At 28.7% G+C, this 14895-nt stretch overlaps 1 protein-coding gene across 2 annotated transcripts; it reads right to left on the reverse strand.

The window, feature by feature from the left end:
• Positions 1-1826: 1826 nt before the first annotated feature.
• LOC122272513 (cx9C motif-containing protein 4-like) lies at positions 1827-14636 on the reverse strand. 2 transcript variants are annotated; one of them, XM_087155860.1, is made up of 2 exons: positions 14417-14636; positions 1827-6837 (listed from the first exon to the last, which is right to left on the reverse strand). In XM_087155860.1, exons 1-2 carry the CDS (start codon positions 14514-14516, stop codon positions 6635-6637), a joined length of 303 nt encoding a protein of 100 aa, XP_087011986.1. In that variant the 5' UTR covers positions 14517-14636; the 3' UTR covers positions 1827-6634. The 2 variants fall into 2 exon arrangements, with proteins under 2 accessions (XP_087011986.1, XP_087011987.1); XM_087155861.1 differs by having other exon boundaries at positions 1827-6825; positions 14417-14627.
• Between the last annotated feature and the right edge of the window lie 259 nt (positions 14637-14895).

The raw sequence follows: 14895 nt of genomic DNA on the forward strand, positions 1-14895 counted from the left end.
AGTAATTTGTTTTTAAGTAAGTTTAGAATCTTTAAATAAAAAAACCTGCCAAATAGAATTGTTTTCTATGGTGTTTTAAATCAAATGGGAAAAATTAGATAAATTCAATAAAAATGTAGATGCAAGAAGGCAATGTTGTATGAAAAAGTTCAAAAAATGTAAGGTCTAAACAAAATTAAATGCTTTTAAAACTATATTTTATTAAGATTTAAAGCAAAAATTCTCAGCATTTAAGATGATATCTAGTTGAAAATCGATTTTACAGATAAAGACTCTACCACTCTAAAGAAAAGTTGTAAGTCTAAATTCTTCAATAAAAATAATAAAATTTCATCATATGTTAATAAAATTTAAGTTAGTTTTATATTTTTGTTGTAATACAATAACTTTTTAAAACGCTTCAGAATTTTTTTAATTACATTTTTTTAGTTACACTTAATTGCATATCCGAAAAACCCGCTTATACAAATAAAATTAAATGGTAAAATTAATAATACTAAAATTAAATTTTATAAGAAATGTTTCATCAGCTGGAATTTTCATTTTTCAGTTAAAAAAGGAGAAGACATGGTGACTTCATTAGGGACTTCTTATTCATTTCCTATTCCAAACAGGATGTTGGAATGATTCAAGATTAAATCAAATCGTTATAGCAGTTATATACTGGGTCATCCAGAAAGTTCTTGCCGATTTTTGATAGGTGGAGCTCCCAAAAATATTCAAATGAGAGCAAATTTTATGCTGTAAAATATTTTTTTGTTTCCGATATATGCGAGATGAATATTATCTAAATTGAAGTGGCTGTGACTGCAAAATTAGGAAAACTTCTTAGATGATTAGTTTGCTATTGTATGAATACTTTAGGCCGACCTTTCAGAGCTGTGCCTATTGAAAATGGTACAAACTTTGCAGAAGACCAAATAGTAACTGAGGGATTTTTACCTTTCTGAAGTAAGAAGTAGAATAATTTACATTTAAATGTGTGTTAAAACAATCTTTTACTGATTTATTATACTTTTACATGTATATTATACTTTTTCTTAAAATTTATTTATTTTCATATAAATTTAAATCTGTGTGGTATGAAAAACTAACAACTCGTATTAGAATTATTTAATAATCATTAAAATGAGTTTATTTCTTAAAAACATTATAGGAAGTATTACTTCCCATTTCAAAGAAAAAATTATAAAAAAAGAAAAAAAAATTAGCATTTATGAGTGACTAATGCTTTCCTTTTATAATTGAATAACCTGCTTATTTCAATACAGTTGGCTGGAACCAATGGTATTGCTTTAAAAGAGGCTGACTGTAATTATTACAATAAGACCGTAAAATAAGGACAAACTCAGGGTTCGCTAAAAACAGTCTAGTCTGAATAAACAAAATTTATATATGTTAGCAAATATTTTTTGCCTATCTTAATAAGTTTTCTAGCTATAGATGAATACACAGAGTGTAAATAAAATTAAGGTCCAAAATCGCAATAATTCTAGCCTAACTGTCGGGACCATATTTTTCAAATTGCAACTATATTTTGAGGGTCAAGAATCCAAACTCATGGAAAAAAGGATGGGTACACTTTAATGTCTAATACCAAAACATAGTAATTGTTAGCATTAATTGATTGGCATATTTGACGTCAATCCATTAAATTGTATCCTTGTTTGTGGAAATCCGATCATCAGAACAAAAGTTATTTAGGGTAATATCTTTCTTTTAAATTCACTGTTCATCAAATCTTTCAATACTTGATCCATTTAGAGAAGAAATAACACCTATAAGAAGTGGGATAGTTTTTTTTTAAAAATTAGAATAATATTAACTCAATTTTATGTTTGAAGAGTTTATTTCAATAGAACATATTGATATGTTACAAAAAATTCATTCAGGATTACACAATTTTACAAGCAATATGAAAAATGAGTTTAGTTGAGGTTACAATAACTTTATTATTTATAAATTTAATATAAAAAGGAAATTACTATATAAATATACTTGCTTCGGCAGTACATTATAAGAAATGAAAATTATTGAGAGGCTTGAAATTGAATGTAAATATTGGAATGCTCTGTTTGCTATTAACATACAATAATTGTTTCAGAAATCATGTTTATTTTCTTCAATTTATTAATTAAAATTTTTTTACAATAAAATTTCATAAACAGCTGAAGATTTTACAAATATTTCAGCAATACTTTTTTATGCTGTATTGTTTTTTTAATATATATATTTGTTTTTATATATTTGTCTTTGAATATTGGTATCCAAAAACAAATATAATCTTAATTATGACATTTTCCTTATTCCTTAAAATAATTTTGAATAATATGTTGTATAAGATTCTAATTTCTTTTAAAGAAATTAAGATACTAAAGCTACATGGTTGTATTCATATTACTACATGAATTAATAAAGTACCTTTTTGATTATCTGCACAGTATTACTGAAGTAACGATTGGAAGATTTTGAATAGCGTTATTCTTATGTTGACCTTAACATCAACCTTATCTTCTACACCTTAGCAATATTGCTATTATTATTGACATTTTTATACATGCACTGTGAAGAACAGATAGCGTTGGAGTTAGGAGGAACAGTGCTGTTTTACACAATTTCTCTAATAGCTCTTTCTATATAAAACTGAATATAAAAAGCATTTAAAAGATAAGTTAAATTGGGGTACTTCTTATAACAAAATATTATAATAAAGATAATTTATAGAGAAAAAATTCTAATTAAATTCTCAAACACTTGATTTGATTGTAAAATAAAATTATCCTAAAGAAATATTTTTTTTAAAGTTTAAAAAAATTGTTTCAACAGAATTTAATAAGTTATTGAATGTTTTAGAGGCATCTCAATTATAATTCATTTTATGACTTTTTTAACAATGCAATATTCTATATTCTTTAAATTAATTTTAACTAAATTGAGATGATTGTATAAGAACCAGCCTTATGAAATTTTTAAAACAAGTGAAAATATTCCATTCAGCTCTAACTACATAGTTATATTTATGTTAATAGCTTACAGTAGAGGGTGTTCTCCCCTTTTTTGTATGCTAATAAATGCCATTCTTAAGACACTCTCTTGAAAAATTCTCTCACATAGCTCTATCTCTGATAATTTTCAAACAAATATTTATAGAGCTTTTGCCAGTTTCTGCAGGCCCTTTTAGAACTTTATTGTTAGACTGCAATAAAGCAATAAGATAAAAAAATAAAATGGTAGCAAACTTACAATAGGTGGATAATTTCTTCTTCTAAATAACACTTTATTTCTTAAAGGCAATCAAAGCTAAGTTATAATTTTTCTCTGTATAATTTTATTTTGCTACCACTTCTTATTTTTCAAGATGCATGAAAACATCAAATTAAGCAGCATATAACTGTCTGCTAACAAACAATGTTCTTCTTCAGTTAAACAATGGTTGTATAATCATTCAAACAAGTATAATATATATTATAAAATGTAATTCGCGATTGCAACGCTTGAATACGCCCTCTAGCGGGAAGATATTTTCAGGCTTTTATTTATCAAGTTTTCATTTAGTTCTATCAGAATCATTGGTTTAGGAAAAGGTTTCTTTTTAGTAACAAAATTTCACTAAGGAAACAGCAGAACTTGAAAAAATGACCCAGAACATTGGTAAATCATTCAGAAACAGAACGCTACCAACATTTGAAGAACAATTTCCCAATGTTAAAGATGTGCGTATTAAAGTAAAATACATTTGGTTTGTCTACAATTCATTATAAATTAAAGGGAAGTTATTAAATTCCATATTGCTTACTTCATTCTAATGAATAAATGTGATTTCAGAACGTGCAGAACTGTAATAGTTATAGAATATTCTTCTTTAAACTAAACTAAACGTGACAGCCCATAGAGGGCTAAGGCCTACTGTGCCCATCTCAGTTTTCTTGACCTTGGGCTCTGGGGTGCAGGAGCAGATGTTCTGGTTAGGTGGTCAGCCGAACACGAAAACCCCCATTGTTTAGTTCCCAAGCATGCTCGGTACTCATTTATCGACCCATTGAAGGGATGAAAGGCTGAGTCGACCTTGCCCGGAGGGAGGATCGAACCCAGTACCTGTGGTACGGGAGCACAAAGAGCTACCACTCAGCCACCGGACGTTCTTCTTTATAGAACAGTAATATATATTTCTGCATCTATATAATACGGAAAACAGCAATAAAGAATAATCTAAATTACTTGAAATAGCATAATTTGTGTTGATTATTAATGCATTTTTATCGTTTCTTGGCGAGTATTTTTTCATTTTGACTGCTTAATTTCAACTAGAATTCAGCTATTCTATTTTTAAGTTACATAAGCTCGTTGCTTATAAACTATTAAAATTCATAACACGATCTTACAATATTAAAATTTTATTGTGTGGTATGTCATCTTAAAGTAATGAAAGGATAATCTATGTATATATTATTTGAGAATAACATTTTCAAATGAAGAACATTTCATTTTGGATTTTTCCAGATTCTAGCAGGCATTAGGTTCTATCTCTAATAAGATACATATTTTTTTGTTTATTTACAAATATTTTTCTGGTGCGTTTTAGATGTTCCTTTTCTAAAAAAAAAGCGATTAAATTTTGTGTTTGCTTGCATTCACAAATATTTCTTTAATTAGAACTGGGCAAAATCAATCAAAATGAAAGAAATTTAATATTCATTAAAAATTTAAAAATGTTTAATACATTTTCATAGTTGCTTCATACTTAATTTAATTTATAATATTTTGTTAAAAACAGAGGGATTGGATGTTTTGGTCTAATGGTCTATTAAAATGCATCAAATTTTCAAATGATTACCACACACTTGACATAAAAATTAAATTTGGAAAATGTCATAAATTATATTATACAAAACGTGTTGACTAGTATACTTATACTAATACATTGAATCTCAGAAATCATTATGAACATGAGAAATCATCATTGAATCTCAAATCACTGTGAACCCCTAGTAATCTGTGTTTGGGATTTTTAAATACATCTTTTTAAGTGCATATAATATTTCACTGAGACAATAATTTTTTATTGCTATAATCTCTCTTTTTGGCTCCGGGCACCTGAGAAAATTTATCATTTAGAAAACTGATAATTTTTATTTAAATTTTTAAAAAAGATTTACGATTTTTTTCAAATTTTATTCCTTAAAACAAGCAGCTTACTTAGAAACTTTCTTTAATGATTTTTCTAAATTTAAAAATTTTAATTTAATTATTATAACTGATATAACGGATGTGAGACTTTATGATAAAGAATTCTCCGTTTAAGGGTATCAGCTGATTAATCATAAAGATATATTAAAATATATATTTTTTATTCTATGATTCAGTGTCAAAAATTTTGAATTTTTTATTTGCAATTACGAAACTTTTTTCCCGCCTTAGTATGGTTTTACTGATAATTTGAAGCCTCATTAGGTCCTTGGATGAGCAATTGAAAGATATATGATTTTTCCTAAGAAATAAAAGCTTAACATTTTTCATCCATTAATATTATATTTTCAAATTTTGTATACATTTTCAATTTTTATTATTAATATATAAGGTGCCGGGCCCTTAGAAGTATGGAATTTTTCAATAAAGGGCCCATTTCGATAATCATCTAAAAATGCTTAAATACATATCATTTTCAAATTTAATGATTGTGATTTCCATGAATAGTTTTCTCGCGAGTTCGGTCCTAAATAATGCGGAGACCAATACCTTTATCAGAAGCCATAATTCTCGATGAACATCTTTATGATTGAAAGAGAAAATTAAGTTTCTTAATTTTCAATGCTAAAACTAAATTTTTTTTTAAAAAAAATCAACTTTGATTTATAAAAAAATATTTCAAATAATTTTGCAAAACTCCCTAGAGTCCAAAAAATAAGGGGCCCTGAGAAATCTCTCCACCTCACAGCAGCTTTGAACTTTTACTCCGTAATATTGCTCACATTATTTTGTTATCATTAAATAGTCTGTGTTTAACCTGTTAAAAGCAATCATTCTTTTCAATTCTGAAATTTCGAAAAAATAAAGACTCATTTTAATCTAACTAAACAAGGGATAAAACCAGGATTTCATTTTAGAGTAAATTCATATTTTAATACATATGGTACATACAGTTGATATTGCTAATTTGTTATTATTTTATATTATTGATGATATTACTACTTAATATTATATTTATAAAGGAAATGTGAACAATTTTTATATCAGAATTTTTAAAAATTTTACTTCCATTGATAACTTTACTTTTTATAAATAATATTAATTTTAATCATAAAAGCTTGGAGAGGGGATTTAAACCTGTAAATCCAAAAGCAGAATATAATTCTGCACGGGGCATCTATATATACATTTTGTAATAAATAAAGACAACCATCAAACAAAATTTATAATATATATAAATATGTTCAACAGAATCAATAAAGATGTTTTACAATCATTTGAAAGACAAGGCACCTCAAAATATACAGTTGATTTTTTAAAAATCAAATGCAACTATATAGCTTAAGATATAAAATGAGCATTTGGTTATTAGCTAACAAATAAAAAGGTGGGTAAAATGCTTATACCTTTCATATTATCACAGTTAACAAAACTCAAAAAACTAGTATTAGTGGCCAAGAAGAAGTTCACTAAGGATATAATGATCTAGGCTAACATTTATATTCATAGGTTGGACAGATGTTTGTGGCCGCAATCTTTCATATTTCACACAACATGATGAGCGATCTTTCCATCTTGTGCAGCACTTCTCCAATACTGCAATTGCCTCAAAGCAGACACCTTCACGATAACGATTTGCTGAAAAAAAATCTAAAAATCAATTATACACATAATGTTTTCATAACATGAAAGAAAAAGTATTAAGTGAATAAATTCAGAGCAAACCATTATGCAAAATAATAATATGAATAAATAAAATCTCACCTTAATTTTAAAAGGTTCTTGAATTTAACATCTATTTACTAATATGTATACAATATTTTTAACAGAGCAAATTATAATGTTTAAAATCATTTAGCAATTAAATTAGAAAAACAATATTTATAGATAAATACATTTATAAAAATGTTAACATAATATTCCCGAAAAGCAATTTATTAAAAGATGCGTAAGATAATAGTACACACACAATTTAGAAAATACAGCTATTGCACAAATAAAAATGCTGAAATTCGCCATTGTTTGAAATATGATAAACATAAAATATTCTTAGCTTAATTTTTGCAGATAATATGAGTTGTAAGGGAGATAATGTAATTTTAATGGGTTGTTGGCTACAATTTAGGATTCATCCTTAATGTTAATCTGAAAACAATAATTGCACCCAAAAGCACTATATCGAAATTTTGATTGGAAAGCAGATGGTTAAAGTTAGTACTTGACCTCTGCCTGATGGTTTGCAACTACCCCATGGATTTAGTTCATTTAAAAGCCATGAGGATTCAAAACCAGACAGGTTTCGACATAAAGGTAGAAACAGCAGTCCTCTCAAACACCCAGCTTAAGCCCATGGTAAGCAAAGACAAAACTTTCACACTAACTGGGGAACGTTTACTACAAAAATAGCGGGTCAAATTAATAGAGAAATAGAAAATTTTTACACATTATTTTTGACATTTAAAATAATTAGGGGAAACATGGAGGTTTGACCAGCTTTTTACAAAAACATATTTTCGTGTAATTGTAAAGAAATTTCCAACTTGACATTATTTGACAGATTATATTGTTTTTCATCAGTTTATGTAATTATTTTTCTCATAAATTATGATTTTATCAATGATTTTTTAAGAGTATATAAACTGGGTCAAACCTCCTTCCTTCAGGGTGGTTTGACCCACAGAAATTTGAAGTTTTTAAACCTATACAGAAAAAAGTAAATGCTATGTTATTACAACCAATAAATGAGTCTAAAGAAATACCAAATATTTATTTAGTAGTTAAAAATAACAAGTTTGAACAAAAATTGTTCAATTAAATCGAAATCAGTTTGTATCAGTAAATGTTTTGATATTTAAAAATATCAGTCAAATTTCATTTTTAGAGCAACTCTTTCAGTGCCTTCACTGATCATTGGATGAGGGAGCTTAATGACATCTCCTTTGGATACTGTTGCAACATCTTCTTTTTCAGGGTAAATGAAACTGAAGCTACATACATTTGCATTTACTTTCATGATGCAACTAATATAGAGCAGGAAACTAGATTAGGTTGTGAATTTGAGGTGATTTGCAATATCTGTTTCTCATTTTTTAAAGCAATAATTTTTCCTGGTTCGTGCACAGTTGTAATGCTGCCAGTCTCATCAACAATTAAAATTGCTTCTGGTGAAAAAAAAATTTCTTTTTAAGATGCAGCTTAAATTGTTGAAAAACTCAACAGTTGTTTTGTTGAAAGCAGTGGCTCTGGACAAACTAGTTAATTCAGGTCTCTGCAACAATAAATTTGCTTGCCTGTGTAAATAACCCTTCAACCAGTCATAATTTGCAATTTTGTCAGAGCAATTTTCAAAAATGACTTTGCTTTTCACTTAAGCATATTGGTATGCTAAAGCTCGTGCTGCTATTGAAGTTAAACTGTAATTTAATTTTTGAAGCAAACAGTAAATAAACTTCGAGCACATGTTCTTCTTCACGAGAAAATATTTGGAAAGAAATGTGGTTTGCCTTAAATTCAATGTCCTCAACTTCTGACATTTTATATTTGTCCAATTTACCTAAAGTTTTTCTGTCAATTATTTACTCAGCAGTTACAACTTTTACACTTTAATCATTATCAGTGACTAATAAAACAGCAAATTTCATTCTGGTTAGAGACACCTTTTATTTCCTGATTTCAGCAAAAAAAGGATCTGAAAAAGTTAACCCATTATTGAATAACCATAAGAAAAATGCAAATAGTATATGAATATGGAATTGGACAAATAATTAATCGAAAAAATATAGAAAGAATAAAAAAAGATACAAAAAATAGTTGCATTTAAATAATTAGAGAATAAAAATAACAAAAACAGAAGAATAATAGAAAAACAGTGAAAATTTCAAAGATGGGTTGAATATTTTAATATTGTAGTAGCAAAGTGAAAAAAATAAATTTCATGTAAAAAAAAACACATTAAAACAGAAAATAATATTAAATAATGAGTATACTAGTTTCTAGTATATTAATCTAAGTACACAAATAATTGAACTTACTTTTACTTATTTTAATCTTAGATGGCACAGGAGAGAACAACTTCCAGCAATAAAAGTTACTTTTCATAATGAAAATGCTATAATACAGGGGTGATTGTGAGCCCAAGTCAAAATTCCGGAAAATTTCTCGAATAAAAAAAAAAAGAAAAGAAGTTTAAATTGAAAAAAATTTAAACAAGTTTTTTTCTCCCATTTTCTCAATATTTCTTAGTTTACTTAAAATATATTTAAAATTTTACACATACCTATACCATTTACACATACCTATGATGACCCGGAGAAGTAATTAAAATTTTCAGATATGTTTTTCATTCTTGAGTTTATGATTATAACAACTATTTACTGATAAAAAATGAATATTAATCATGAATATAAGCTTATAAAATATCTCTCTGGCTCTCCCTTACAAACAAATAAAATAAACTGTGTTTTTAAGCTCCACCTTTAAAAATTTGATTTCCGGAAACTTCCTTGATCAATGATTTTTTGAAACGTCTGGACCTTCGATCTCCGGAAACTTCCGGATCACTGTTAGCAAAAAAATCCAGAAATCCGGATTTTTTCCGGAGCACAATCAGCCTTGATATGTGATTTGCTCTTGATTCTACTTGCAAATGGCTAATAAATAGAAACAAAAAGTGATTCTACTTCATATCATGCTGCCATCTTGTACTCATCAGTTAAATAAATACTTAAATATAGAGAAGATAGGGTGGGTCAAACCACCCTATGGTTGAACCTCCCATGTATTTATGTTTAGATTGCTAATTATTATTGAAGATCTCAGTGGAAGAAGTAGGTAAGTGACATTTTAGTCAACTTGAGTAAATGAGCTTTAAAGTTTAAACGTTCCTTTATTTTGCTCAATATTTATGTTGTCAATATATTTGTGAAGACATAACTGATAAAATTTTTGGAAGTAAATTTATTTGATCTTTATTCTTTTAGAAAGAGAGATTTTAATGAATTTTGCACATAGCATCTGCTTTTTTTTTCATGAAGGATTTTTAATGTTTTTCAACAATTATGATTTTGTTTGAAAAGCTAACATAAATGTAAACATAGTTAAGGTTATATTCTCAAAATAAAATTTTCCAAGCTCAATTTGAGACAAACTAGCAACAAGTTTTGTCTAGTCCTGTTAGTTTAAAAACCATTCTGAGGCAGTGTGAGTTTATCGGTATTTATCATTTTAATTAGCAAGAGAATTCGATAATTATGGATTTAAAAAAGGATTCTTTTAAATAGAGCTGCCTGTGGTCAAAATGTTTTGTCATTTCCTATCATCTAAAGGGAGAGTTGTACTGGCCACAGACCAGAAATTGCAATTATAATATTGCAATATTGCCCTAGAAAGATTATTGCAATTCTAGGGCAATATTGCCCTAGAATTGCAATATTGCCCTAGCTGGTATGAAGGAGCCACCCACCCCGCAGTCATTTAAATTAAAAAGGGTATTGAAAAATGCAACTTAGTTTTTGAACATATTTAATGGTAATTTGTTTCATTCTCATTATTATAAATTAAATATTTTTAATTAGACTGAAGAAGTGAAAAAATACAAGAATCCAATTGAAAAAAAAATTGATTTAAGTCATAATGTTTACGTAATTACCACCTGATTAAATTAATTAAAAACAATATTATGACATTCTATATTTTAAAGATTTCAAGAAATAAAGGTGACGAAATAAATCTTTCCTACTTTCCTTCTACGAATAATAAAATTTTTCGAAATGAGACAAATTAATTAATTTAATCAAATGCAGTTCAGTATTTGAGCACCGTACTTATATCATTACACCATACTTAACCATTTTGTGCCAAATGCGACACAGTGGTTAAGGCACTAAGTAAAACAATGACACACAGTGTTTATTGTAAAAGACTAGCGTTTTATCACCAGAGTTGGTTTAAAGTCCATCAAGCTTTCGATGTAAAGGTATCAAACTATCTATGAAGTGAAAGTGATCAGTGTAGAATGAGGACTACATTACCATCATTTTGGTTAGAACTTGAAATTATAAAAACTTTGCAGACAACAGGCAATTGCAGGAGTGCTTTATTAATCACCAGAGTCCTCCTCTTGTAGTTTAGCACAAAATCCTTGATTAAAAAAGATGGTAGATGACATGGTAGTTGGAAAGATAATGCAATGGTAGAAGTGGGTGAACAAAAAGTGGGGGATAGTATCTGGCTCTTGGTAGAAAGAGCATCTCTTCTTCACCCGAATAATTTTTTTTTTTTATATATTTTTATTAAAAATGTGAACACTTTTTCACCTTAACCCTTAATAGGAGAATTTTTTATAGTGATGTTAAGTAAAATTATTTTTGAGTTTGATTTATAAAAGGAAATTTACTCTACTTACTACCTAAAAATAATTTGATTTTTGAAACCATTCTTTTGGTCTGAAATTGTTGGGAATTTGCAAATTTTAACCCATTGTAAAGAGCGTGATACAAAGTCAATGGTTGTGTGTTCAAAATCCCTCAGGGCATGGTTGTCTCTCACTCTCTGAGTTCGTCCTCTGTTGTGTTATAAGTTTTTGTGACTTATCCCATGAACAGGTATTTGTGGCATGGGTAATGTTGCTTGCTTCCACGATTGGATAATGTTAAATGCGCAACACTTACATCATCTTCTGTAAGGAAGAACATAGAAGCCTCAGCCATCAGAAAAAGAAAAAAACTATTGCAAAGAATTGGCCATAAACTTGAACTCCTCTGCTTATAAATAACTGAATTTATAAATTTTTCTTAAATACAATAAACTCAACATGAAATAACCAACTGAAGGAATGCTTAAAAGAAAAGAGCTTCATAATAGTGTCAGCCTTTCTTCTTGGCCATATGGAACCTTTACTGTTACCCATATTAATGTAAACAAAGCCCTGAAGTTATCAACAGATATGAAAGCGAAAATCTGAAGTTATCAACAAATGGCTGCACCGATCATAAGTAGGAAAACAGCTTCCCATCAATTTTAAAAATTAATGATTTGGCGGAAAGAATACTTACCCCAGCTCAATAAAAGTTAAACAAGATCCTACAAAACACACTAGATTCATATTCAAATTTCAGCTGCCTTCCAAGTTGTATGTGTGCATATTCAGCATTACAGCTCCCACTACTAAGTCATGATTTAACACTTAGTAATGGATTAAATTGAACTACTCTTACACCCACACACTATATGAAAATAATGCCTGATTTTCTGTTGACTTTTAAACTCTTTCTTATGTCTGTATGGATATCATTTAGAGAGCTGAATACACATATGCTTTCTGCAGTAGAGACCACAAATGTATTCAAAATATAAAGAAAATTCTCTTTTTTTTTTCCGGATAGGAATGCTTTAATATGCTTTTGGAAATCTCATAAATTTTACTTTCTTGAACTTTAAATCTTCTGCACATTTGCAAGTTGGCTTTCTCTCCAAATAAAATTTAGAGTCTACATCTTGTGACCATTTCAAAGGATTGATCTTTTTAGTTTTAGCACCATATTGTAACATGGGATTTTAAAACTAAGATTTCTTGTAGAGTTTTATGCTTCATTGACCATGTCTTCCTTTCTCTGTTATTGATTCCATAACATATATTGGGCGAGTAATTAATTTGTGTGCTTCAGGTAGTCATGCTTTTGAGATCATATTTTTTAAGATCAATAGAAAAATTTGCAATTCTGTAAAGGGATCAAGAAAAAGTTCAAAATCTTAGAAAAAAACAGTTTCAGTAAGTCGTTTAGCTTTATCTTGAAAATTTAGCTCTCTCGGTTGAATTTTGAGATATGTCTTATGAATCATTATAAAAGTGTTTGAGCAGTGCAGCATAATTGCAACACTAGAACACGTTGTACGACACTACATTTCAGTGAGTGCAGATAAGTAGTTTTAGAAATAGGAGTATGGATTTCAGTGGAGCTAAGAAGTGGGAGAATGAATTTTAGACGAAATAGAAGTAGGGGAACACATGATTATTTTTTTCAAAAGCGGCACCCCCCATCTATCCGCAATTCCACCACTCGCTGTACACAGTAAAATGCTTGTCATAAAAGGTGGAACACGACAAATTATGATTAGAGTTCAAAATGAACCTTTCTAAACACAAAGGGCAGTCAAGAGAAGAGAAGACACTGAACCACGTTCACAATGAGAGCATTTTAATAACTTTTGCTTCATTACATTTGCTGGGGTGCCAAAGGTTTTTGAACATGCTAAAGTTTTTTAAAAAATATGTAGTGGTTTATCTAGCAGTGGTTATGAATTAAACTTCTGAGTTGGGCGGGAAGATTTCCATATCCTGATCTGTGGCAGAACAACTGCCATGTCTTGGCAGCTTCCCGGCAGTTGCCTGCTAGAAACTTTAAAAAAAATATCACAGAAAGGGACCAGCTTGAAATGTTTAACTCGTAGACACCCCCTGAGAAAACATCCACATGTTTTTTTTAAAAAAATTGCAAGTTCAAAATCTATTTGACACCTTGGCGATTGTAGTTGGCCCAACAGATCACGATATGGAAATATCCCCAGTTGGCCCTCTATCGAGATGTTTTAAGCTTCTAAATAAATGATTTCTGGATTATTACCTGTGACAAAACTTGGCCATTATTTAGGCGCAGGTTCTGAACTGCAAATCTTTGATTCAGAAATCATTTTACTAATATGCTTGCAACATTAAATTCAAATGTAGACATGTAGGTAGGTACTATATTTACGTTGCACTAGAGCACAATGGGCTATTGGCGACGCAAATGTAGACATGAGATATTTGGTCAGAATTAATATTAAAAAGACAATAAAATTCTATTACATATTATAAAACAAATTTTTCTAGTAAAAAACTATTTCCGTTTAAAATTATTCATTAAATTATTTAAATTTAATGAATAATTAAAATTATTTAAAAAACTATTTCCGTTTAAAATTATTCTAAGTCAAAGAAGGAGATCGCTGATTATTTTTGCTTTCTCCCGAATTAGGAGAAAATATATCTGATGCATTTTCTCCTGAACTGGAAGAAAATATATCAATTTTTTAAAATAAAAGAAATAAAACAACTTGATTTACAAATCTGAATTAAAATGTTGTGTATTTGCAAAGTTAATATTTAAATTGAATTCAATTTGGATAAGTAAAATTACATCCACACTGTAAACAAATAAATAAACGGAATTCATGAATATGACGTATTCACCTTTTAAACATTTCTGCATCTCTACTGCTTTAGAATAGCAAGGATCTGGAGTCATTAACTCACAAAGGACAGATGCCCAGGGTACTAACCCACAACTCATTTTTTAGTGTTTGTTTTCAATTTAAAATCAAAACAAAACCCAAGGTTTTCTTGGGTTTAACCCAGGATTTTGTTGGGTTTTGTTTTGATTTGAAACTTGAGGGGAAAATTTTGAAGTAGGCGACAAGTCTTTGGAACAGCATTGAATTTGCTTAGGATCCTTATAAATTAATTGGATAATACGAGCAAGTCTTGATCTTAGCAGAAATGGGGAGGCTAAAACGATTCGCGGTACCTTATTTAAATTTTGTTTTCCGTTCCTGTTTTTGCAGCCTTAATATGTGAAAGTTTTATTTCTTTATTTATAAAAGATGTTATTAAAAATTAGTTATCGAATAAAAAAATAAAATAAAATATAAAATGTTTTGTTACTAAAAATT

Source organism: Parasteatoda tepidariorum, chromosome 12 (assembly GCF_982258835.1).
Source record: "Parasteatoda tepidariorum strain Cologne lab strain chromosome 12, Ptep-v5.0, whole genome shotgun sequence".
NCBI classification, from domain to species: Eukaryota; Metazoa; Arthropoda; class Arachnida; order Araneae; family Theridiidae; genus Parasteatoda; species Parasteatoda tepidariorum.

What these genes read in the sequence shown, in the direction of transcription:
- LOC122272513 (XM_087155860.1), bottom strand. Translation starts at nt 14,516, where the DNA reads ATGAGTTGTGGGTTAGTACCCTGGGCATCTGTCCTTTGTGAGTTAATG. An exon ending in GATGCAGAAATGTTTAAAAG is followed by an intron (nt 6,838 to 14,416) that starts GTGAATACGTCA and finishes ATTGATTTTTAG; the next exon opens with ATTTTTTTTCAGCAAATCGT.